Source organism: Poecilia reticulata, linkage group LG2, assembly GCF_000633615.1.
Source record: "Poecilia reticulata strain Guanapo linkage group LG2, Guppy_female_1.0+MT, whole genome shotgun sequence".
NCBI lineage: Eukaryota > Metazoa > Chordata > Actinopteri > Cyprinodontiformes > Poeciliidae > Poecilia > Poecilia reticulata.
The window spans coordinates 22,752,627-22,776,546 of record NC_024332.1 but is presented as its reverse complement, the minus strand read 5'-3'; the positions used below and the strand labels follow the sequence as shown (position 1 = coordinate 22,776,546).

The 23,920-nt window shown below is 41.4% G+C and overlaps 1 protein-coding gene across 1 annotated transcript in view; it reads right to left on the bottom strand.

Annotated features, from left to right (window-relative positions):
- Positions 1-335: 335 nt before the first annotated feature.
- Positions 336-23,920, bottom strand: part of itgb5 (integrin, beta 5) — a 50,441-nt gene continuing 26,856 nt past the window's right edge. The window contains exons 12-16 of the mRNA XM_008437884.2: positions 11,504-11,726; positions 10,740-10,840; positions 3,056-3,175; positions 1,899-2,065; positions 336-1,317 (exon numbers count right to left, since the gene is read on the bottom strand). Of these exons, the coding sequence (XP_008436106.1) occupies positions 1,228-1,317; positions 1,899-2,065; positions 3,056-3,175; positions 10,740-10,840; positions 11,504-11,726 (701 nt within the window). The 3' untranslated portion in view covers positions 336-1,227. The remainder of the gene's footprint in view (positions 1,318-1,898; positions 2,066-3,055; positions 3,176-10,739; positions 10,841-11,503; positions 11,727-23,920) is intronic.

Below are 23,920 nucleotides of genomic sequence, written 5' to 3'. Positions count from 1 at the left end.
TGAGGAGCAATTGTCCGAGGCTTTGAGGAAGTACATTAACCATGGGTGAACGTCCCATCTTTCTTTTCTTCCCATTAACATGTGAAATAAAGATACTGCAGCTGATCGGTCATTATTTTTTCAGAACTTGTGAACTTGTAATGGTCAATCCTCTGACATGATCGCTGTGTACACCATCCTACAGTGGGAGGGGCTTCACTTGGCTCGGTGCGGCTTGAAGGGTGTGCTCAAAAAAGATTGCTTTGAAACCACGTGACCGCGAGTCGACAGTATGACTTCAGACCGACCATACCGGGTCCTTTACTGAGCGAAGAAAGCTCAAACTAAAGTCAGAAGAGGCATCGAGACATTTTATAGGATGTGCTGAAACAGAACAAGACGTTGGTAAGTAACGGGAAGGCTGAGTGGAGCACAGCAACGGTGCTCTGGTTTCACTTCTCACTCTAACTGGTGAATGACTAACACCATTCAGGTGTTTTTAGTTCCTAAAGGGAACCCAGAATCAGTCAAACTGATGTCGGCAGGCCAAGCTTTATAAAAACCGCGAGCTAATTTCTGATTGGAGCTTCTCTTTGAACTCGAGGTGTGGCAGTTTGGATTGACAACACAAGACGGTACGGAGTGACACGAGTGCAGTCCTGTCATGTCCAGGCGTTAGTTTGTTAATGCCCTGCTATTCAGATTAACAGAGGAGAGTGCAACTGCATCATGTGATCAACCCAAACACATCTTTACAGAATTAGACATTTTAACACCATATGTGCAAAATAAAGGTAAGACATCTGTTGCTTAGTAAATATTAGTAGTATCAAATGATCATTACAACCTTGTTTAGAAATATAAGCTAGTAATATGCTGAAAATCAGAGTCCTGCTGAGTGAAGAGCTCATTTCTCAAATGTGTCTTTAGTATTTCTGAAAATATGGAAATATAAGCCAATATCCTGTTCAGTACATGCTGCTCTACGTGGTTGGAGTTAGGAGTTTATCTTGTGTAAGCTGCACATCCACAGTTTGAGTTTGCTCCACGCTCTGAGTTTAATCGCCCTTTTGAATCTCCTCAGGAACAGAAATATGACAGACTCAACGTCTTCTGGGTTTGTTTGAATCGTTTGTCAGCAGCGTGGGAGAGCAGAGGGAAGGAGGGAGGGGTGTGTTCAGTCTGCTGTCCTCCATCATTCAGGGGTCTGTGTGTTGGACCGGTCCTGCCGTGCCCCGTGCAGAGGGATCAGTGGACCCCGCCGTTAAAAGGCTTCTCGAACGTTTCAATTTCTGCAAAGTGAGTGGTGATGGGGTCCTTGTACAGAGGGTTGGACGCCTGAAAAAAACCCCAACACATTTAAAAAAGTAATGAATAGTACAATACACCAAGTACAAAGAAAGATCAATAAATACGATTCCTGCATAGAAATAAAAGTAAATAAAATTATCATTATGACGTGACAATATGAGACAATCTGTGAAGCAATCCAAACTCCTCAGCCTTCTCCCAGTGCCAACTGCAGAAATACACCAACCAGAAACAACCAATCAGAGCCAGTGGGAGGGTTTTAGTGCTGTCAATCAACTTTGTATACACGCTGCTCCCACCCTCCTTTCTCTCTTCTACATTACAGCTGGATCACTACAACATAGCCTGCTATGAATGCTAAGGCTAGTTAGCATGGCCACTAATGACTGTGGATAAACAGTTTTCTTACACCGATTATCTGTCTCATAAACTGTCACAACATGGTGGCAGTTTTATCAAATCTGTAAAAGTTACATACTGCAGCTTTAAACAAGTTGCACCGAGTTCAGGATGTTGACTCTACTGTAACTGGGACATGAACATCCACATGGTAGGGACTGTTAGCTAAAGCTAATTCAGGTAGAAAAGACCGGAGACGTCTTCCTTACCATGAGGTACCGGGCGCGGACCCGAGCGCTCTGGAAGCGAGCGAACTCTCTCCGGTCGTGTATGGTGATGACCAGCTTCCAGGTGGCCAGCAGAACCAGTCCCACCAGTAAGATGGTGCCCACCACAGCCAGTAGGACTGTTAAGGCAGACGGACCACCTCCACACTCTGTGCCAGGAGTCGTCCACAGGTTACAAAGAAAGACAAGATGTTGGGTTTAGATTCATGATAGGCTGAAAAATCTGAATACATCACCATGGTAACAGATTTAACTGCTGGCAGGTTTTTTTTTTATTTAAATTTTTTGTTTTAGTTTCAACTTGACCTGAAGCAGCATCAGTTCTCCACTTCTAAACTCAGGTTAAAATCCAAGATGAACTATTTTAAGATGTCTTCCTTGATTGGATTTGCTGAACTACAGCCAAGGCTCAGATGATCGTTCTCAGATCTCTGTTTCGGTTTCAGTGTGAACTCAGGGTCACCAGATGAACTGTTGCATCTTTGTTCTCAGACGTCCAGATGGAACATTTCCAAAAATTATGTTTTACAAACATATAATGCATTACTTACGTAATTTACATATAATTACAGCTAAAACAAAGATTCATTTTCATTCGGCCTGTCCAGTCTAAAGGAAATGCTGCCTTTATTGACACAGTCTTGGGGAAAAAAGGGCAGTTAAAACCAGATGTTTACATACACCAAAAAAAAAAAAAACAGTTTGTTCTCACCGTCTGAAGTTGAATCAGACCAAATTTCTTTTTTTGTTTTAGGTCAGTTAAATTTACCAAAATTATTCCTATTTGCTGACCAAGAAAAGTTTGGTCTGATTTAACAGCCATTAGTGAGAAAAAAAATACTTGGCATATGTAAATAAACCAAACATTTTAATTGGTGTATGTAAATATCTGGTTTCAACTGCAGGACTGGGAAAAAAAAGTCAGAATTATTCATTTTTTCCCCATCAGTGGCTCTAATCCTAATACCCTAAACTTTCCATCCCTTAAGAACTAAAATCCTGATTTGAAAACTGCTTTCCATATTCACTCAGGTCATTTCAGTCTCATTCCAACTGTTGATCTGAAACACTTAAGAGGGACAGAAAACCCAAAACAGAACTCATTCAGTTTAAGGAAGTGGACGGAAGTGAAAACCGACCCGGCTCCTGGAGCGCGGTGAGGATGGAGCGTCCGCTGGCGTGCTCCAGGTACGTGAACTTCATCACACAGTCGTTCTCCGTCTTGTACACACACAGCACCGCTGCAGGGTCCTCGTTTTCTGCACAGCAATGGAAGATAGGAACAGGAGTTTCACTTGTCAAAAAGAGGAAATGACTTTAAATGAAAACATCAAGGTCAAAGCAAAAAGAGCTGGAAAAAAAAGGCTCAAAAAAAGGGCAAATGCTAGTAGAAGCAGGTTTCTGGTTTGTTTAGCTGCTTTGCAGACATGAGACATGAAAATCTGTCAGTCCAGCAATTCAATTCCAACTTTTAGGGTATCGATGTAATTCAGAAACAAATTTTAATTCAGAAAGCAGTTATTCTATTCAAACTGTCTGGAGAGTCTGTTTAGATGACAAGAAGGAAGTACGGTGTAAACAAACAGAACATTTACTTCATTCCATCCAAATCCCATCACTTTATATTTAAACAAAAATAGTGGATACAATTCTGTAACTTCTACAACCAGTTTTTAGATTTCATAGCTGCGTCCTCAGCTTTTTCTTAATTGAAAAAAAAAAAAAGAAAGATTCAAAATATATGAACAGCAGGTGAGACGGCCCTCTCTGGTGACCCAGTGGACGTGTGAAGCGATACGAACTGCACTCACAAATAGTAGAAACATAGACATACAAATTAAACGCATTAAATAGATTTTTTAAAATTGATTTTTGAATCCATTCAGAGTTCCCAGGACTAGGAATTATGATTTTCTTTACACCTCCAGTGTTGAACAAAGGAGGAGGAGGATTATTGAACGCTGCCTGGTGGTGTGTGAGGTCACAGCTTTACCAAACAAAGTCCTCATTCCCTGATGGCGGCGCTCACTTTGTGGATGCCCTTGTTTTCAGTCAGTCTATCCCCCAAACCTCACGAGGGAGGGTGAGGCCATTCCTCCTCCCTCCTTTCCTCCGGCCCTCCTCTTCTATCTCATGCACAAAGTATCCGGAGCGTACATGTGGAGTCCATTAGGGCCGCTCAGATGGCTGGAGTAGCGGGGAATGCAAAGAGACACGTCAGACTTGGAAGCGGGGCCACGCCGGGTCACAGTGGAATGTTTCTGAACGGCACGCAGCCGAGCCCCTCCAGCTCACTAACCAACGTGGGATCATTGACACGCTCCCCTACACATTCAGCCGCCGCTGGGAGGAATGGAAGGACAAGGCAGCTCCAGGGACATCAGACAGCTCCACTCTGCTCTGGCCGGGTTCAGGCTCCGCCCACTGGCTTACTGAGAATACAGAACGGAGGGGGCGGAGCCTGGCCGCAGGTGTGTTTGCTCAGTGGGTGGACACAGGTGACTGATGAGGTCTGTGGATTATCTGAGTGGGAATGGATGAAACCTTTTAACCCGACGAGAGGGGCTGCAACAGATGGAGAGGGTCTGCACAGGGACGCCTGACACCCTTGTTCATGACGTAATAGACAGGCCAGGCTTTGAACAACTAAGAGAGTTCAATCCACATTCATGACCCGCTGACGACCTTGGACCGGCCCATCTGAGTTTGTAGTAGAAGAGTAAATCTCATTACTTTGTGTAGGTGCTGCAAGATACAATAATACAACAACTGCTTTACCAACGTTACCAGTGCACATAATCCCTTTAGCAAAGGGGTATTCAGATACATTAGCTTTTAGTATCTGAATATGTCAGCTAACATTAAAGGGGCAGTATTAATATTTTGCAGGCACATGGTGTCATTTTATAGCACAATAAAGTAACTATGTTAGCCTCTGTTGTTATAAAAATGTTGTATATGTTAAATATAACTTAACGCAAATTGAATTTTAACACCTTGAAATTGTGAAATTCTCATGTGTCTTTAAGAAACTCCTGCTCTTTCTGAAACTCCGCCTTTATGAAGTCATCACAACATGGCTCCTCTAGTCCTTTGACAACGTTTTTACCAGAGTTGCTCTGAGAAGTAGCTCCTATAATGAACTCAGCTGATGTTCCACCAGGTGTTTGCCAATTGCTGCTGGCTAGTCTGAAGGAGCTGAGAGGGAGGGTTGAGGAGGAGGAGTTTTTTGTGAGGCGGACGCTCTAAAGCTGCATCTCCAAGGTGGAGATTGGTTCATTCAGGCATTTTGTACAGGTTGCCATGGAGATTGAAGGATTTCTTAATCAATGCAACACTTTTGATGAGGAAATAACCTTATAACATTATGTAAAGTTCAAAAAAGCAGATTTTACATAATACTGTCCCTTTAAGAAAAGACAAACTGACGTGAAGTTTTTACCTAAATATAGACTTCTAAATAATTCTTTACTGAAACTGACGGCAAAGCTGTGTGCTTTCTGTGTGGAGAACTTACAGCGGCGTTTAAGGATTGCAATTTACAAAGAGTAAACGTGCAAGAATTTGACTGATTCAGAGCCGACACACGCATACCAGGACTTGCTAGCTAAACTGAGAAAGCAACAAGGATGTTTCACAAAGCTCCACTTTTCCCCAGTTAGGAACATATTTGTAACATCCCACAAAACTGCAAGATATGGTAAGTTACTCTCTGATGGGGAGTTTATGAAAGGCTGCTTGGTAAAGTCTGCATTGCTAATTTGGACTGGTTTCTTTGGGTCTGGATGAGAGTAGTGATGTCTTTGAACCAGGGCTGAAACGATTCCTCCAATGATTCACGTGTCTCGATTATTAAAATTCCTCGAGGAAAATTGATCTGCCTCGAAGCTTCCTTAAATTATGTTTTATTATGTAGCGCACCATGTTCCGCATTTGTGGTGGGCAGCGCTCTTCCGCCTGTGAGTTGTTTTGAAGTACTGGCAGCATGGTGTTGAATTGTGTGGCGTTTTGTCAGGGTTTTGTCTGCGACAAATGAGGATTGTTGTACTTTGCGGTGCGATAGTTGGACTATGACAGCTTTTCTGTTGTCGTCACGGTTTTGGAACAAAAGGTAGGAATGGGAGAGAGAGAGACAGAGATCTGATCCCTCGGATAATCGCAAAAATATTCTATAGAGTACTCGATTACTGAAATATTCTTTTACAGCAGCCCTACTATGCAGACTGATGTAACTGAGATCTAACTATTTAGAAATTAATAGGTTTTGTCAGATTCATTAAGTGATTATAGCTTTACCAGTAACCCATAATCCCAGGATACCTGTACATTCTGATCATCAAAGCTGAAAATACTGGTTAATGCTAATAAGTGGACACAGGAATATAAAGGGGAGATCTCACATCAGATAAAAGCTGGAGATATTTAAGGCCTGGGAAAGGCTGACGTCTGCAGAAAACATTTCATTTTAGCCTGAGCCACATCAACTAAACAGAGACTCATGTGGAATTATAATAACAGGAAAATATTCTTTGGTTATGTGTGGTAACTCTTCATCAGGCCTGCCAAATATAAAACAACCATGACTGAAGACGTACTTCACTCTTCTGAGATCCCTGTCACAAGTAGGGCAGAGAAATAGTTTATCCTGAATATATCACTTCATGCTCAAGTATAAGAAACCAATTTAACAGTAACAGACCAATCAGCTGAGAGACGTCTTGTTGATCAGCTCTGAAAGGTGATTGGAGAGTTACTGAAAATCTTAAAATAAAGTTTTATAGCATAAACTTTGGTGTAAAAATGGGGAAGAAGCTTGTACACTAATGTGTTGGACTTAAGGTGTAAAAATACAACCAGTTCACGAGACATTTGGCATGAGAGTCAGACCAGGTGAGTTTTCAACAATTTTTTTTCCAAATGACAAATAAAAATGGTAAAACTTTAATAAATTCCAAACCACATTATACAGAATCTGTAACCAGATTTAGTAGTTAATATTTTCTGCAGTGTCCATGTTCAAGATTAATCAGTTTAATATGTATGTTTGACCAGATTCCTCAAGCTAAAAGTTAAATAGCCAATTTAGCAAAATTAGTGGCTAACAGCTAGCTGACTATGTTGTTCTCACGGTGCTTAAAAATCACATTTCTTCTGTCTCTGTGTCACAATATGTTTTTTATAACGAGTAACCAAAACTGCTGCAAATAAACACTTTCTAAACACTTAAGAATGCTCCGTTGGTGTTTATGTAACCGCATTTTGCTAGCCAGCTTGTCGACTGTGAAACAGCAGGACAAGTCCAGAGCTCCTTGCTTTCTTATTTCATTAGACATGGAGTGCAAAAGTTGTAAAGCACTCCCCTTCTAATTCGGGGTTTATAATAACAGCTTAGGCTGATGGAACTTTGTGAGACAAGAAATACAGCAGCATTTTAATATCACAAGATCTTGTTACGCCCTTAAAAACGACATTTTAGCCTGTATTGTCAATGTTTCCTGTCTTTAAATGAACAAAAGTGTGGATGAATAACGTTCAAATCAGAGAAGGCCAGAGTCTGAAGCCAGTGTGAGAGTGGTGGGTGAAAACCTAACCGTGCACCTCAACATTTTACTCACACGGGTTCATCAGTAAGCTCTCTAGTTGACTGACCCAAACCGTCTCACTTTAACAAAGAGGAACTGAAGAGAATTCCCGAAGACTTCTCTGCTTTCCCAGATGACCGGGTCACTGGGTTTGTTTGGATCTTCTTTCTCTAAGGTTTGCTTCGGGTTAGTGACCCTTCCTCTTGATTACACACCACAGACCACTTTATCCTCCTAAAGCAGCTCTGGCAAAGGTTTGTTCTTACCTCTGAGCAACACTCTCACTATATCTGTGGCATGTTTAAAGTTGATTTCCAACTATTCTAGAGTTGTATGGACTGAACGCTTCTGAAGACAGAATTATTACTGGGTCAGAGGAATATTTCAAAGTTAACGGGGAAAAAAGTGATTATCTTTTGTTTTTTAAACTTGGATCTCCACCAAATTCACAGATCTCTACTCCAATTCCAGAAATTCAGCAGGACTTGCGGATGTTGTCCTCAGTTAGAATTCCAAGATGACCAGGAATCCAAGTTTTCCCTTTTCAAGTTAAGAGAACGAACCAGACAGTTGATTTTAGCTAACACACGCCACCAGTTCTAGCTTCATGCTAACATGGCCAAACTTTCCTGAAACATCTTGAAGACTGAGCAGAAGGAGAAAGGTTTTCTGGTAAAACCAAAAAAGAGCGTTATGAACTGAACTCTAAGCATCATGGCTGGACAGGAAACAGGAACTAGTCACTTGGTGAACAACATCCCTCATTGTAAAGCATGGTGGTGGCTCATCATGCTGTGGGGATGCATCTTTGTAGCAAAAAGTGCACAACCAGTCTGCACAGTGTGTAAAATGCCTGAAACCAGATGTATAAAGCTTCTTTAAGAATGCTGTGACCCTCAGACGAAGCTTTAGAGAATATCCCTGAGTGGCCTAGCCAAAACCTGGACTTAAATGGAACAGATCATCTCTGGGAAGAGCTAAAAATGGCTTCTGGTGCTGTTCGTGTGACTGAGCTTGGGAGGACAGCAAAGGCCCAATCAAAGGCCATGACAGGCTTCTAGAAGCATCCTGAAGACGTGATGAGGCTGTGAAAGCCATCAACATGTGGAGTTCCTCACATGAGGACTGGAAACAGATTTCTGACTGGCACATTTCTAAACTGAGGATGAAAGAGAATCTTAAAAGGAAGCATGCTTGTAGCCATGGTTACAGCCAGCCATGATAATTTCCTGCTGGTTTTGCCTCACATTCTGCTCTCTTGTTTTATTGTTTTATTGTGTAGTTTTAGGATGACGTAATGTATGACTTCTTACTCTGTTGCTACAGTCACACATCTGTGTGGTTAAAAGTCCATCTGGTGACACGCAGTGCAAATTAGCTCAGGCTATAAATGTCACAGTGCTTAGTATTAAGCATACTAAACACTTGCCTCCATTCAAATACGCAACAGACTAACAATCACTGCCAAATGTGCTTCAACAAGGTACTTGACAAAGGCTGCGAAAACCTTTCAAGATGTGAATCATTTATTTTCCATTTTTAGAAACCAGCAAACACCGGGTGGTCACCGGGACGTTTGAGAATCGAGTTACTCTCGTTTTAGGCTTCTCCAGATTACAGTCAGTTCTGATTTTATTTATTGTGATCATATTATTATTGTATGTATCCATGAGCTCACGGCACAGCGACATAGATGTTGGGGATAAAAATCTCAATAAAAGACCAACGATGAGAGGAGACGATAGCTAAACTTAGAGGCTGAACCACTAGAAGTCTGCTGGAAATTAGGAAGCAACCACAGACGGTAAACGGTGGAAGCAGCTGCAGTGATGTCACCCGCTGGCTATAGATCCCAACAATCAGCATTTAGTTGTCACCATGTTGGTTTTGGAGCAGCAAGGACAAACCATGACTGAGCAAAAATCTCCCAAGACAGAGAGACACGTAGATGAACTAGAGCATTGTTTGTTGGAGTCTGGGCGTTGTTCTGGCCTGTGGTGGTGAATACAGAGCTCTCCTTCCACCAGTCTGCCTTCCAACAATCACCTGAAACACTCCAGATCCCAGATACAGTTGGTTAGACTTAAGAGTGAGGAGCTCCATCATCCATCATCCACCAGGAACTAGAAACTCCTCTGCATTGAAAGGAGTCGGCCGACATCAGGACACTTGATCAAGATGCATTCTGGGGGACTGTAGTACACTTAAGCTTACTCGTAAGTGGAATAAGCTGCTACTTGGACAACAATAAGCAGATTTCCTCTAAGTGCCGACCGTATTTATGCTTAAATTTGTAAGCAGAGCCAAACTACATCAGTGGAGTTGTAGCAGCAGGCAGTTATACGTTCTTTGCTTTAGAAGTGAACGTGCATGGACGGCCAACTGAGCTCATAATGGTGCCTGAGAATGAAAAACACGTTGCTATCGCTGAGCCTCATGTTAAGAAATCAACTGCGAGTCTTTCAAGAGTTCAAAGTCACAGTAACAGGGCTTGATTTGCTTATCAGGGATTCTACCTTATCTTAACCAGGACATTCTCACTCTTGTTTGAGAAAGGTGTGGTTTAACACACTTGCAAGTCGTTTGGAATTTCCTGGTCAGTTTCGTCTCAGTGACGGTCAGTGAGCCAAAGCAACCTGTCAGATGTTTATTTTAGCGATAGTGTTAGAAGTGGTCGTGCTGTACATGGCTCTCTGTTCCGGTTTGGCTCCATGCTCCACTTCTTTTCTCCTCCTCCTCAACTGTGTTCCTCTCCATGGCGACGCCTTTAGTACGTCAGACTGGTGATTGACCACTGTGTTTAAAATCTAACAAACATTCAACTTCAGAGTTTGTGTCGCACCAAATGTTGCTCTTAGATCAATGCTAGTAGTAGCGGCGGTGGTGACTGTTTTCTGGGAAACGCTTGCCATTTCTGGGGTGCGTCTGTTTTCTCCAAGGCCCTAGAAGGTGTGTGTGTGTGTGTGTGCGTGTGTGTGTGTGTACTTGTATACTCTACATATAGAGGACTATAATAACCATTGCCCTTCACCAACAAAGGGAGGTCATTTGTGAAGCATGAAGACATTTTCCTAGTTCTCTCTTTTTTCCCATTTGGAATGTGTTCATGGGTTCAAAGGTTTTGGTTAAGGTTGTGAGTATACTAGTAGTGGCAAGTAATAATTAGAGGAAACATCTGGGTTAGGCATAAATCCAGCTACTAAAATGAATGGAAGTCAATACATTGTGTGTATTTACCCACCGAGGCTCTCCACAGTTATGATTTTATCCTTGCACAAGCGCTGGCAGGTCTCGTTGTCAGCGAGTCTCCCCGAGTTGAAAAGCCGACACTCAATACACTCCCTGGAGCAAAGGGGGGAGGTCAAAGTTCACAGATCAAAACTCATCACAGTAATGAGCCCAAATTTACTGCTAATCCAGAAAATATCTCTAATATCTAATATTACTTTTTTTTTTTTTTTTTTTTAGAATGGACAAATGTTTAACAACATTTCACTAATGGATCATTTTTGGCCCCACATAAAACTGCTGACTTATTATTTCATCACTAAACAAATATTAATGACCAAATGCATATGAAATTAACATTCAGTTAAAACAAAAAGTTTATTTTCTCCGAGTAAAAAGGAACATTTTTCTTGTCTCTGAAGTTAAATCAGTTATTTTCCTCTTTGAATTTTTTTTTAAGTATAATACTAATTTCTCTGAATTATGTCCATTTGCTAAACCTGCTCTGGGGAAAATGTGTAATGAGAGCGTGCTTTTGTTCAAAACTATTTCAACTTTCAGTAACTGGCAGTTGTTCAGTGCAAAAACTGTGGAAAATCCTGCCTGTGCTGTCTACAGGGTTAAATATGACCTTAATTAGTTCAGATGGACTCTTTGCAATCAATATTTCACTCCTGTTGCCTGTTGACCAAACTAGTCCCTGACGTCATAGCAGTATACCGAGTGTGTATTTTGTTTCTGTGTGTGTGTGTGTGTGTGTGTGTGTGTGAGTTCCACCTTTTGGTGCCGCAGGCGTCGGGGCAGGTGGGGCATTTCTCGCAGGTCTCTCCAAATGCCCCCGGCTCGGTGCACTGACAGCGGCCGCACACGCAGCTCCCTCGCCCGCTGCACATCTTCCCGTCGTCCGAGAAGCAGAGCGACGTCTCTGTGGAGCAGTTACAGTTGTCGCCCACGAAGCCGGCGTGGCATTTGCACTCCCCGCAGTGACACTCTCCGTGACCTGGAATGACACGGAAGCAGCAGGACAGTCGGAGAGGGAAACGTTAAAGAAGGCATGTCCACCATGCTTTCCACAAACACTGGAGACCTGATCACCAAACACCTGAAAGTTGTGCAAAAAGAGCTTTATAGTCAAGTTAGAAGTATTGGCTTAACTTAATTTCCGTTACCATGGAATAAAAAGTATCTTATTGACTTATATGACAAACACCGTCAGCTGATGACATTAATAACAAATGATCAGGAGAAAGCTAAAAACAGCTTTTGTTCCAGCTAAATAAAATACATAATATAATATGCAGCTAAACAAGGTTGCAGTCTTCATGTTTTTTTATTTTTTTTGCTTGCTTATTTGTTTTATTTCTTTGGAGAGATTTTACTTCAACATGTCTCCCAGTGCTGAGGTCCAGCCGGAGGCCTGTGGTGGTTGGTTGTTGGATGAAGGGTAACACCCTGTTATTTTTCCATTAAACATCACCTACAGATGGGGGGCTTTTATTTGCCTGATGGTCTCTTTCAAACTTGTTCCAACGATGCATGTTCCATCTAAAGGAGACTGAAGGATTTCTCAAACATGCATGGAAGAATTGAGGCAACACTCCAGGATTTTGATGAGGGTATAGCATTAGAACATGATGTAAAGCTAAAAAAAAAAAAAAAAAAAAAAAAAGAGGGGTAAATTTTCCATAAAATTCACTCTTCAAGAAGTCATTCTCATTCTGGTGTATACAGATTTCCATCAGTTTTCATTAGTCACATTCTGGGTTCTTCTGTGTCACACAAGAAGTTTACAATGCTGGATAAGGATTTAGATTAAAACACATCTTTTTCCAAAGTAAAGTCCCAGAAAGTTCCACATCCTCAACTTAGAAATACACTGGACATGGAAGGATGACCCAACAGAGTGCCGCCTCTGGAGGATGTGGATCACTAGTGAATTAAATCACACTTTAGGAGTGGCTGCTGCTTCTGTCCAAGAATCTTCCTAAAATTCGAGAACATTTAGTCACCGTGCGCAGCTGCAGGGCAACGAGGAGGAAAAATAAACATCCCTTCAAAGAGGTCAGGGACTCCTTGGTGTCAGGAGGAAGCATTGTGTCTGGTCATCAGCTGAGTGGTCAGCATTAAGCAACACTTTGTCTGGAATCTCAGACATGCCATAACTTTAAAGCCGTGCGCATTTCAGGAGGAAAAACTGAGCGTGGGCCCATTATTGTGTTATTTTCTAGGTTGGCAGTCTGCTGCACCACTCCCAGTCTTTGCTCAGAGGCCGCCACGATGAGCAGCATGTGGCTGACTAATGGCACCAGTGCTGGGAATGTGTCCTTAAATGACTGTTTGGGCACTCAGAGGGTTGATGAGGTTTTACGCCTCTAAGTGCAAAGAGGATGAAAGGAGTGCAAATTCAGCTGCTTTCACATGGACAAGTCGAGGCTAGCCGCTAGCAGCCCTGCAGTCCATCAACACTGCGGTGCTTATTAGACGTGTGGGGGAGGTGATCGGCATCCAGCCGCTTTCACAGACCTCAGGCTCTGTTTCCAGCTCTTCTTTTAAGTGTTAATTAAGTGTCACCATTGTTCCGTTAGGTCATTCAGTCATTGACCAGCATGGCTGCCACTTGGCATGGAGGTAAATGCTTATTGCTCACTTTTCGGAAAACCAGAAGAATCTCCTGCAACAAAAGCCTTCTGCATTTCCAAAAATACATTTGATTAAAGAAAATAAAGCAATTAAAAAAAAAAAAAAAAATCTAAATTTTTAATGGATTTTGTGTTTCTTCAAACATATCAACTTTGTTGAATGTCACAAAATATTATTTGCATCCACGAATCACACCAGATTATATATGACAGCATATCAGGCCCATTGTAGATAAAGAAAACTGAGTAAATTTGCGCCATAAAACATTGGGGTTTTTTTATAGAAAAAGCAAGGAAATTTCTGCGCTTAAAAGTAAAAAATCTGCTAGAATCTGTAAAACATACTTGTCAAACAAACTGGTTCACTGCAAAATCTTACCAAGTATTTTTGGTCTAGTTTCTAGCATAAATAAATGAATGCATTCGAGATAAGAAAACTACTGAAAGTAGTTACTTATAACATCTCAGTTATAAGTAACTTTTCAGCAAGATATAAAAGCTTGCAGAAATATAGAAGCAGGAATAATTTCTTAATATTGATGAAAATGTACTGGTTCCATTGGCAGTTTATTCCACATTAAAAGTGAAATAATCTGCCAAAGGAAATGGTACTCTTTTAAATCAATATTAAGGAATTATTAACTTAAACTCCTGTATATTGATGCCATTTTCCAGTGTATCAATATATTTGACTAGAAGCTCGACCAAAATTACTTTGTAGGATTTTGTGTTTTTACAGTGCAAGGTTTGGGTGGGCTGACATCACTCAGCTATGGAAACCGAAGAAGTACATCAATGAAAAACGGTTCAGATTTTGCAAAAGTTTGATCTTTTTAATTAATTGAGGTCAATTTATTACCCATCCCTGGGTTGAAGAGTTCAAAACCTTACAAAACTGCCTTTATACACTCTGCGTRGTTTAATGTAATTCTGATGCGATGCTGTAAACTGCAGCTGACAGGAAGCAGAATTAGAAAGTTGCACACCTGCATGGGAGAAACTCTGCAGCGCTGTGGGGTTCCAGAACAGCTCCAACACCAAAGACAGCAGTAATCCTCTCTTAGTGTGTCGCTGGCGTCTCCCCTGCTGAGTTATCAGGTAGCAGTGAACCGACTTACAGCCTGCATAGTAAGTCGCAMTGCCAGCGTAAAAACTTGGTTATGGGACCAGGATCCAGTTCATGTTTTCTTGCTGCAGCCTGGGAATGCATATTTGTTGCCAAGACGCAGCATGGGTTTCAAAAGCGCATTTACGCAGGCTTATGCAAATATTTGGAGCTTATGTTAAAAGGGAAATGAGCTGTTAAGTCACTTTAGTTGCAGAAAAGGGGTTCTCTGAGTTCATATCCAACATGTCAAACTTGTGCACAACTGAAGAAAACATGTGCACCAACAGGGTGAAGAGTGGATGTGTAAAAAATGTCTTTATCTGGTCTACAAAGTTTTAGGTCATCGTGCTGAACTGAATAACCCTCATCAGGAATGCGGAGCGTCTGGTGTGATGTGGCAGCTAACACAGCGTCTGGATGCTGGGTCGTTTGGTTCCCACTGCAGATGAGAAGAGCTCACACTTCCTGCAGGGGAGCTCTAATCACTGTGTGTGTGTGTGTGTGTGTGTGTGCGTGTGTGTGTGTGTGCGTGTGTGTGTGTGTGTGTGTGTGTGCGCGCAGAAAGAAAACTCAAGGCAGTAACCTCCAACTTCTCCAGTTCCACTCAGAATCTTGGCCCTCTGTCCCGCTCTTAGGAAAAGCTGCAGTGGATTTTTGAAATGCTTGTGGTGGTGTAGCGTTCGCCAGGGTGACTCAAAATGTTACGGACAGAACAGGGAGAGTGAAGAGGGAAGCGGTCCGTCTCTGGGGAGGCTTCCCTGTGGAACATTCTGCATGTTGGACTAAAACTGTTGGAATACGGTAGAAAATATGACCAGAGGTCCATCGGTCAAAAAAATGTCACATTTCTGCACAGCTCTGCGCGTGTTGAAGTTCACTGAGGTTGCTCATTAATTCCCAGAGGAAACATTCCTCAAATCAATACTTCAATGTGGATGAAGAAAATTTCATCCATACAGGAAACATAGGAAACTGTTTCTGTTGAGCAGGCATGTGATGGTAAAACCAGATCAGATTAAGATATTGGTTTATGATAAGTTTGATTTTTTTCACAAATTATCCATAACGACATGGCAATACTTCATGTGGAAAAACAAAAAAAGAAAAAAAGTTATATAATGAAGCTCTATCCAGCAAGTAAATAGCAATAATTTTTTATAGACATGTCAGGCTTTTTTTTTTACTCCATGAAAGCTTTATTTAACTAATTACTGCTGACAGTGTTAAAAACACGAGGAAAACCTCCAGCCAATTTAAACTGGTGCTTCACAAGACAGAATACTTTAGAACTTGTGATGCAACCTGTATTAAATTTTACTAAAATCTCTGGTCCACTGACAAAACCCTTTTTCATGTTGCTCATTAGCAAGTTAAAACTAGTTCGTCAAGAAGGCTTCCATTCTGTGTATCATAACAGCGCTTCCTAAACGTACAGAGAAAAGCTAAAATGAAATATTCTGCCAGTAGGCAGGAGAAAAACAGAGCCTAGCTTGTCAAACAGTTAATTTGCTTCCTACTGTTCACTCCGAGTATTTTAATGTTTCCTCATTTGGGTCCAATCTCATCTCCAGTCTTTAGTTCAACAGGTGCAGGTTGGGAAATGTCCCAGCATAGATCGTACCACTGAAGTACCCATGAGACTGATGAGCCCACGTTTTACTGAAACTCCATCTTCTGTCGGACCCATGAAGCTTTGGATTCGCTGTTTCTCCTTTACTCTTCCTGGCTCTGATTGGTTGGTTTCAGGTGACAATGGTGACTCAGGAACGAGGTGGAGGAGATCGTTCTTATCACAGATTATCTGACTCATGTTGTGCTGTCACAATATAGTGAAGGTTTAAACAAATGTGTAAAAAACATTTGAAAAGTTAAAAAAAGTAACAAACTGCTGCATTAAATCTCTGTGTGGCTGTTTGGTTAGAAAGCCAAGGGGATATGATTCTATGTTTGATGGAAGAGATGGTTTGAACTTCCTCTTTCCTCCTCATTGGTCCTGCTCTTCAAGCCTCCTTCTCAACTCCACTAAGGGTTTGGGGTCAGAGTTCAGGTGTCACTTCTCAGTTCAATGATGCCTCCACATACTCACTATCTTGATCATTCGTTTAATTCCCTGCACGTATTCTGGTCCTCCCGACAAACAAAAGCTGACGCTTTCTGAAATGTACTTAGACTTCCCACATCATGAGCAGCATTTAGGACATTAATGGGCTCATACAGGATGTGTGGTGTGTTTCTTTCTGTCTCACTTCATTTAAACAAAGCAAAAATGTCAAATGACAGAGAGCCATGCACATTAATTTCAGAGCAGACGAGCTAAACAAACGGACCCGGCTGCCCCTCCCTGACGCTGACAGGCAGCTCATACTGTGGCAGGAGGCCCTGAAATGACAGCCTGACAGAACAACAATATCTCCATAAAACACTAAATTATACAGCGAGCCGTGGGAGGAGATTACAGCTCAGACAAGGGCTTAGACCAGCCTCTAAATCTTCGTCTCACTTCGGATCGAAATGGAAAAAACACGCAAAGAAGGTTCTGTTAAAGCTGCTCCCATCACAGCTCCCAGACTGCAGTGTGGAATGACGACCATTTCCTCTTTAAAAGACGACGTTTTGAAATGCTGAAGGGTCAGAGAGAAAAACATTTGGCACAATCCTCTGGGGACTGGGAGAGATTCCTACACATTTGTGGCCAAGTCACACAGAAATGTTTCAGCTACGCACCAGAGGTCTGGAGGCAGAGCGAGATGCTGGCATGGCAGCGAGAGGAGGCGAGGAACTGTGCCAGCCTGTACAGATGACGGCCAGAGTGCAGCTGAAAAACAGACGCTTTTTCCATAAACCGCTCGCAGACAGGACTTAAGAAAAACACCCCGCCAAGTTGACATAATGTGGCTCTGATTTTGTCTCATTAAGGAGGAATGATCACTGAGCTTCCTTCAGGGACAAACGGATAGAAAATATTCTGCTCTGACAGGACAGAGATATGTGCCGTTCCCGCTGTCGGCCTGTCTCTGGCGCCAACATGCATAGATTAAAAAAAGAAAAAGAAAAGAAAAGACACAAAGGAGACTTCAAGTCTAATGTCAAGGATGACATTTATATTATATTTTAACTTATTAACCGCTTCAGCTTCACTGACTTGACCTTTGGCTTTCAAGTCTGACTGGGTGATATAGACTTCAAGTTTTATCACAATATTTTGTGGTAATAACGTGAGAATAAGAAAAGTGATGATAAGAACCATTTATTTCTTGTTTTATTTAGTTGCGCCGCTGTGACAGCCCCGCACAGCAGTCATAACCCCTCACACTCAAATACTGATCCTGAAAAACATTTTGAATGAGCCTCTTTAGGACAACAGTCTTATGAAGAAGTAGGATTTCTAAACGGCACACAGTAACTGCAATTAATCAAATTTTCAAATCAATTTAAATGTATTGACAATTGTATTGAATAAACAGAGGAGAACTAAGAACCCCAACAATTTTGGGGAATTTAAATATTAATTGGAATTTATCTTGAAGACAATAAATCAACATTCTTATCATACAAAGAAATTTATCGCAATAAATGAAAAACAATGCGACAAATGCCCACCCTACTTTCAAGTCCAACACTTAAAAATCTGATGGGAATCAAAATGAGAATATTATATGAACTCCTCAATTTAAGTACATATCTGAAACATAAGAATTGGAAAGAGACAAAAGTAACAGTAGATTAGATTGAAAAATCACTTTCTAAGGAAGTATAAATTTAAGAACTAGAATGAGATTCAAGCAGAAATAACACTATGCTAAATACAAAGTTAAAACTCTTCATTCTATTAAACTGAACACAAAGCATCAAGAATGTGACAGTCTGTGTTTTGCTGCCAAAGAAAGAAGTCCTACAATTTGTTGAGCACAGATAGGAAACTAAATGAATATAACATGTTTGATTTCTTACAAAAGAAATCAGAGGAAACACACACAAAAAAAATATTTTCAGACATGTCTGTTCATCCATCTTCACAAGCAATACACCGACAACGGTTTTCATTCTGAAGAGTCTGTCTAGAAACCAACTCTGGTCTCTTTCTGTTCTGGAAACGATCTTAGAAATTAGCAGAAGATCAGAACAACACATAAACCAGAGATCTTCAGAAATGACCCAAAAACAAATGGACAAACACATAAATAAGAATTCAAAACTGACTGACGCAGCTGTATCAGTGCCAGAGGAGGCTCACTGTTCACTTCACTACTGGAACTGACAGTGAAAAAGAGAAGCTTGGAGAAGTGAAACCTTCACTTAGGGAACAGAGAACTTCCTGTGGGAAAGCAACATGCAGTCTGGATGATGACCAACACCCAGCTCTAGCTGTTCTTTTAAAAAAAAAACACACACAAGTCAACACATCTTAAAAGGGGCAAACTCAGAAAAAAATACACCCTTACGTTATTCACATATCAGGAACCAGACTGTGTCTGTCCTTACTGCTCCAATCAGATCCAGCAGAGTGTTTTGTGTTGCAGTCTTCCAACAACTTGGATCCAATCATTGTCAATCTATGAAATTTTCCCAGCATGCACTGCAGACCTCAGTTAACACAGTGAATACAGGAGGGTCACATCAGGACAGTTAGAAAAACAGAAAAGGTGAGAATTTATTGTATCATTTATCGTGATACATTTCTTAGATTTGTTTATTAGCCGTCACGATAAATTCCAAATATCGACATTTAATCCCCCCAAACTGTCCATGTTATCGGTATTGTTATTTTTACTATTTACTCCACTGTTTGTTCAATGAAAGTAATTATTAATACATTTGACAACATGGTTAAATGGGTTAGAGGTAGTGTGCTGTTAGTGATGCCAATCACTGTATTTGACCTGAAAACAAAGGGGCATGTTCTGAAGAGCGGCATTTGTGTCTGCCATGCAGTCGCAGCCATAGTTACCCAAAAATGAAGCAATGAATAGTTCTTATCGCTTTATCACAATAGTATCTCAAGATATCGTGATAAAACGTTAATAACTGTCAGGTGAAAACCTGTCTCTCTTGAAAGAACCCAGCAGTCAGGCAAAGGCTGAGGAAGCTCTGTTAAAACTAAACCAGTCTGTAAGAAACCTGCTTTGCACGGCGGAGGAGGGGTAATGATCAGGCATCTGAGGGGAATCAAAATGAGAATATTATATGAACTCCTCAATTTATGTACATATCTGAAATACAAGAATCACTGAGTCAATTCATCACATAATAAGGGTGGGCATTGTGGTCTTAAAGTTTTCGCTGAATATTTTGTGGAATTATTGTGATAACATAAAAGTGCCAATAAGAACAGTTTATTACTTTTTCATTATGAAAGCCCAGGCATGGCTGAAACTACGTGTCAAGGCAATCTGAGCTCCACAAACACAAAAACTGCCCTTAAAAGAAATTTGTAATACACTTGTTTAGAACATCAGTCACATAAAATATTGTGATTTGCATCACCAAACTGCACACTAGCTGCATTTAATCATTTTTAAAATGCATTGATAACTGTAAAGTATCAGAGAAGCAAATGAAAAGAGTGAATCAAAACTTTTCCATGCAAATAATGATCTGATGCTACTTACACACCATCTAAAAGACAGAAGACACCAGCTGAGGCACATTTCTGCGCAAAGCGGAATAGAAAGTTGGGAAATATAAATAATTGGAGCAACGTTAGGATAGCTGAACAAACAATCGTGGAGTTGAAAAGACCCAACATCCAGACCTCTACCGCTTCATGAAGCTGTTGCTGGAAAAGTAAATTATGTGAAGCAAGGTTGTGCAGAAATGCGGGCCAAAGGACCAGCTGGGAGGGACTAATTAGGTCCTACAGAAGTGGATCAGTGAGGGATCAACTGGCCTGTTCAGCAAAACATCCTGATCAATGAGACGTTTCCTTGTTTTACATAAATATACGTCAGAAAGTCACATCAGCGTCAATGATCGTCATTTACAAGCTGGCAAAAGTTCAAACCTCACATTAGACCAACTGGATGAAATCAGTTATTAGCAAGATCAGCCTTACAACAGCTCACTACCCACACAATCACACACTAAGCTTTTATTAAGCCTCCACAGACCATCACTCTTTCCTTCAGTTGCTAAAAGGAACTTTGTTATCTGAAAACCACAGTGATAGCAAAACCCTGTTGTGTTTGCAACCACAACCACTCTAATACAAATAGTCCAATTAAACTTTTAAATATTCTTTTAAACAGTAACTTTATGTTCCATGTCTGTGGAAGACGTGTCCCCATTTAAAGGGCTGCTAGAACAACGCTACACGTCTGTCTTTGTGCTACTTTATGAGCCTCTGTGAGAGTGAAGCAACTGTAAAAATGTAGGTTGGTAAAAATTGACAGGCCGAAACAAGCTCTGCCCCTCCAGCCGAGCCAAACAGAGTTCATGATCAGAACGGAGGAGCCGATACTCTGCAGCTGAGGGCTTCCTTCCCTCCTTCCCTCCTTCAGCAGCTGCAGGCGGCAGAGCACCTGAGCGGCAGCAGGCAGGTTCGGATTGCAACAACGGCACATAGCTGGCGGGCACGAAAACTGTGTTTACCTCGGCTTTGTGCTCAGCGTCTGAATCGCAGCACGCCCGGACTGTCGCCGACATTACTCACCAGAAACACAACGCAGCCAAAACCTGGAGCTGGTTATTCCCTTACCTCCAAAGGTCCCAACCAAATGGCGCAGTGGAAAGTTACAGAGAATTCAAAAGGATTCAACAGTTTGCTGCATTCCAGCCACAGACCGCCATGTGTCGTTGGGATTCTGCGTGATAGACAAAGCAGTGCACAATCGCAGGATACAAAGTGTGGTTTGAATGAAAACCTGAAAGGTGTGGCAGGCATTTCTATTCAGAGAAACGGCCAACAAGGGCCATTTGAGGCCCTTGAAGGATTTTGTGTGGCCCCCAACCTTAATTTAAAATAAAAGACCATTTAAATAGATATAAATGGTGTGATAGATCTAGATAGATAGAGATGAGGAGAAAACAGACATACTTCAAGTTTTGCAGCTTCAGCAATGGATTGTGGTTCTATAAAGTATTGATTTACAATCTATCACATGAAATCTCACCAATAGGTGCTGTGATCATTACATAAACAAACCCAGAAAAAACCAGGACCAAACATACTGCCAGGCTCTGTGTGCACAAAACTTCCGTTTTGGATAAGGAAACTGTTAGCCAAAACTATAAATAGCTCTATATTCTGCAGGTTTATAAACTGCAGACCCATAAAGCCAGAGGAGATCATAAACTCTGAGCTTGGGTGATGCCAACAACATCAACAACAACCAAGCAGCATACCAAGCCCATTCTGACCAACAGCGGCACCCGGAGCCGAGCTCTGATCCCACTGGAGCTGCTCACATCTCTGAAGTTCAAACTAAATACTCAGCACAGATTAGCAAGGCGCCTCTGTGCAAAGTTTCTATGCTCTTATTTATAAAGTTATTTACAGTTTGGAGTATGTGGAAGTAAAAAAAAAAAAAAACGTTCTGATCGTAGGATAGAAAAAACAGTGACTTCCTGTTCTGGGACATATTAATCCCTGATGTGTCTTGGTTCCCCTGAGCTCAGCGTTGTTGACGTTGGCCTCACAGAGCTGCTGCTCAGTGTCTGAATCTGGGCACGGCCGCTGAAGGTGGAAAGAAAGGGGAAAAAACCCTGGCAGCCTGGGTTTGGACGTCAGAATTCATTCCGACCAAGACCGACTGGTTTTTGTCCCTCACTTTGTGACTCAACCTTAAATCTGCCAAGTTCTCCAAACTGTTCAATGTTTTTCTAGTCAACATTGGAAGAGTTGAAGAGAAGAAATTGGAATTGGCTAAAATCAGAATTGGTAGGTCAAAGAAATTATGACCAGTGAATCTCTAACCTTCCCATCTGATTTCATATCCTGGATTCAGACATTCGTCTTCATTGATTTTCTCATTAATGCTACGTTGGAACCACAGCATAATGCTGGATTTGCATTGACCATGTAATTGTGCAAATTTGAATCACAAAAATAAATTTGCTTGATGAAAATACGCCAATTTTGAGAAAATTCACGTTTGTCAATAAAAGGTTTTTGGATGAGGTAGTTTTATTGCATTTCACAAAACTGTAATGAAACACGTTTTTGCATCACTCAAGTCATGTGATCAAAAACTTTATGTTACTACTGGAACAAAGAAGACAGGAATTGGTAGGAGGACGACGGTACACCGTCATAACCGTAATAATTCATAGCATAAAACAATCTCATCAACATGTGACTTTAATTGCATTTCTGAGTTAATGGAATTAATGGTGAAATTGTGTAATGGGATTTTTGCAATGGAGACGTAGTTAGTTTGGACTGAACATCAAGGAAGCAGCTGGAATTCCTTCCAGCCCACAGATAACGGCAGTAGGATGTTAGAGTGTGATGACGTCCATCAGGTGCTGAGGCTCCAGCCTCTGGGGGCCTCCATAAGACTGAACTGTGGACTTCACAGGAAGCTCTGAAAACAGCTGTGGACTGTCATGGAAAGGCTTCCCTTCCCCTCTCTTCAGTTCCCGTTCTATTCCTCAAATGGAACCAACACAAATCCAGAACTCACTTGATTATCTAAACAGACACATCAGTGGTGTCAGCAGCTTCTGACTGGAACTGCCTGAGCAATGCAGCAAACGCGATGATGTAAATCTTCACATCCATCTGTTTTTGCGTCACATCATCGGCGAAACTAAAGAATCCCTGTTGTAGAGCGGACACCAGTCCGCGTAACTGTCTAATGTAAAAATGATGTGTTGTCAAAATTCACGGTAAGATGCGGAGGGCTAACTTGTTACAGACGGTAAACACTGGCTCTCAGTGTTTACCTGCTGCCTTGACTGGTGATTGGCTGATTAGAAACTAAAAGCCGATGTCTTTCTGATCAGTAACATGCATGATCAACATTCTTCAGTGCAGAAGCCGTTACTGATGGGTGGAGACCGATATTCTCAGTGTCTGTGTGAGGAAGAGACAGGCACAAATCCTTTGTTTCCACTGAGCAGTATGCCAGCGGTGGATGTGGTTTGGTGTTTATGGTCCGGCACATTCAGGACAGCATTTTCACCGCCAGTTTTACTCTCATTGGGCATACTCATTAATATCAGGATAGATCACAGCTTTTTTAGTGGAGGATAATGAAAAATTATTGATGGAAAATGTACCTATTTGCAGATATTTCATATCTAATATATTTGAAAGAACAAGCAGCTTGGCAAGCTGGATATCTAGGTGCAATGATACTAGACATGGTATGATTGTCATTTGCATAGCAGTCAATCAAGGAGCGTCATTCAATTTCCTTGGTGCCGATTGGCTGTTTCCCCTATGAGTGAGGATGTTGGCTTCTGCTGAAGTGCTAAGATTGTTTCCATCGTAGGTATATATATATA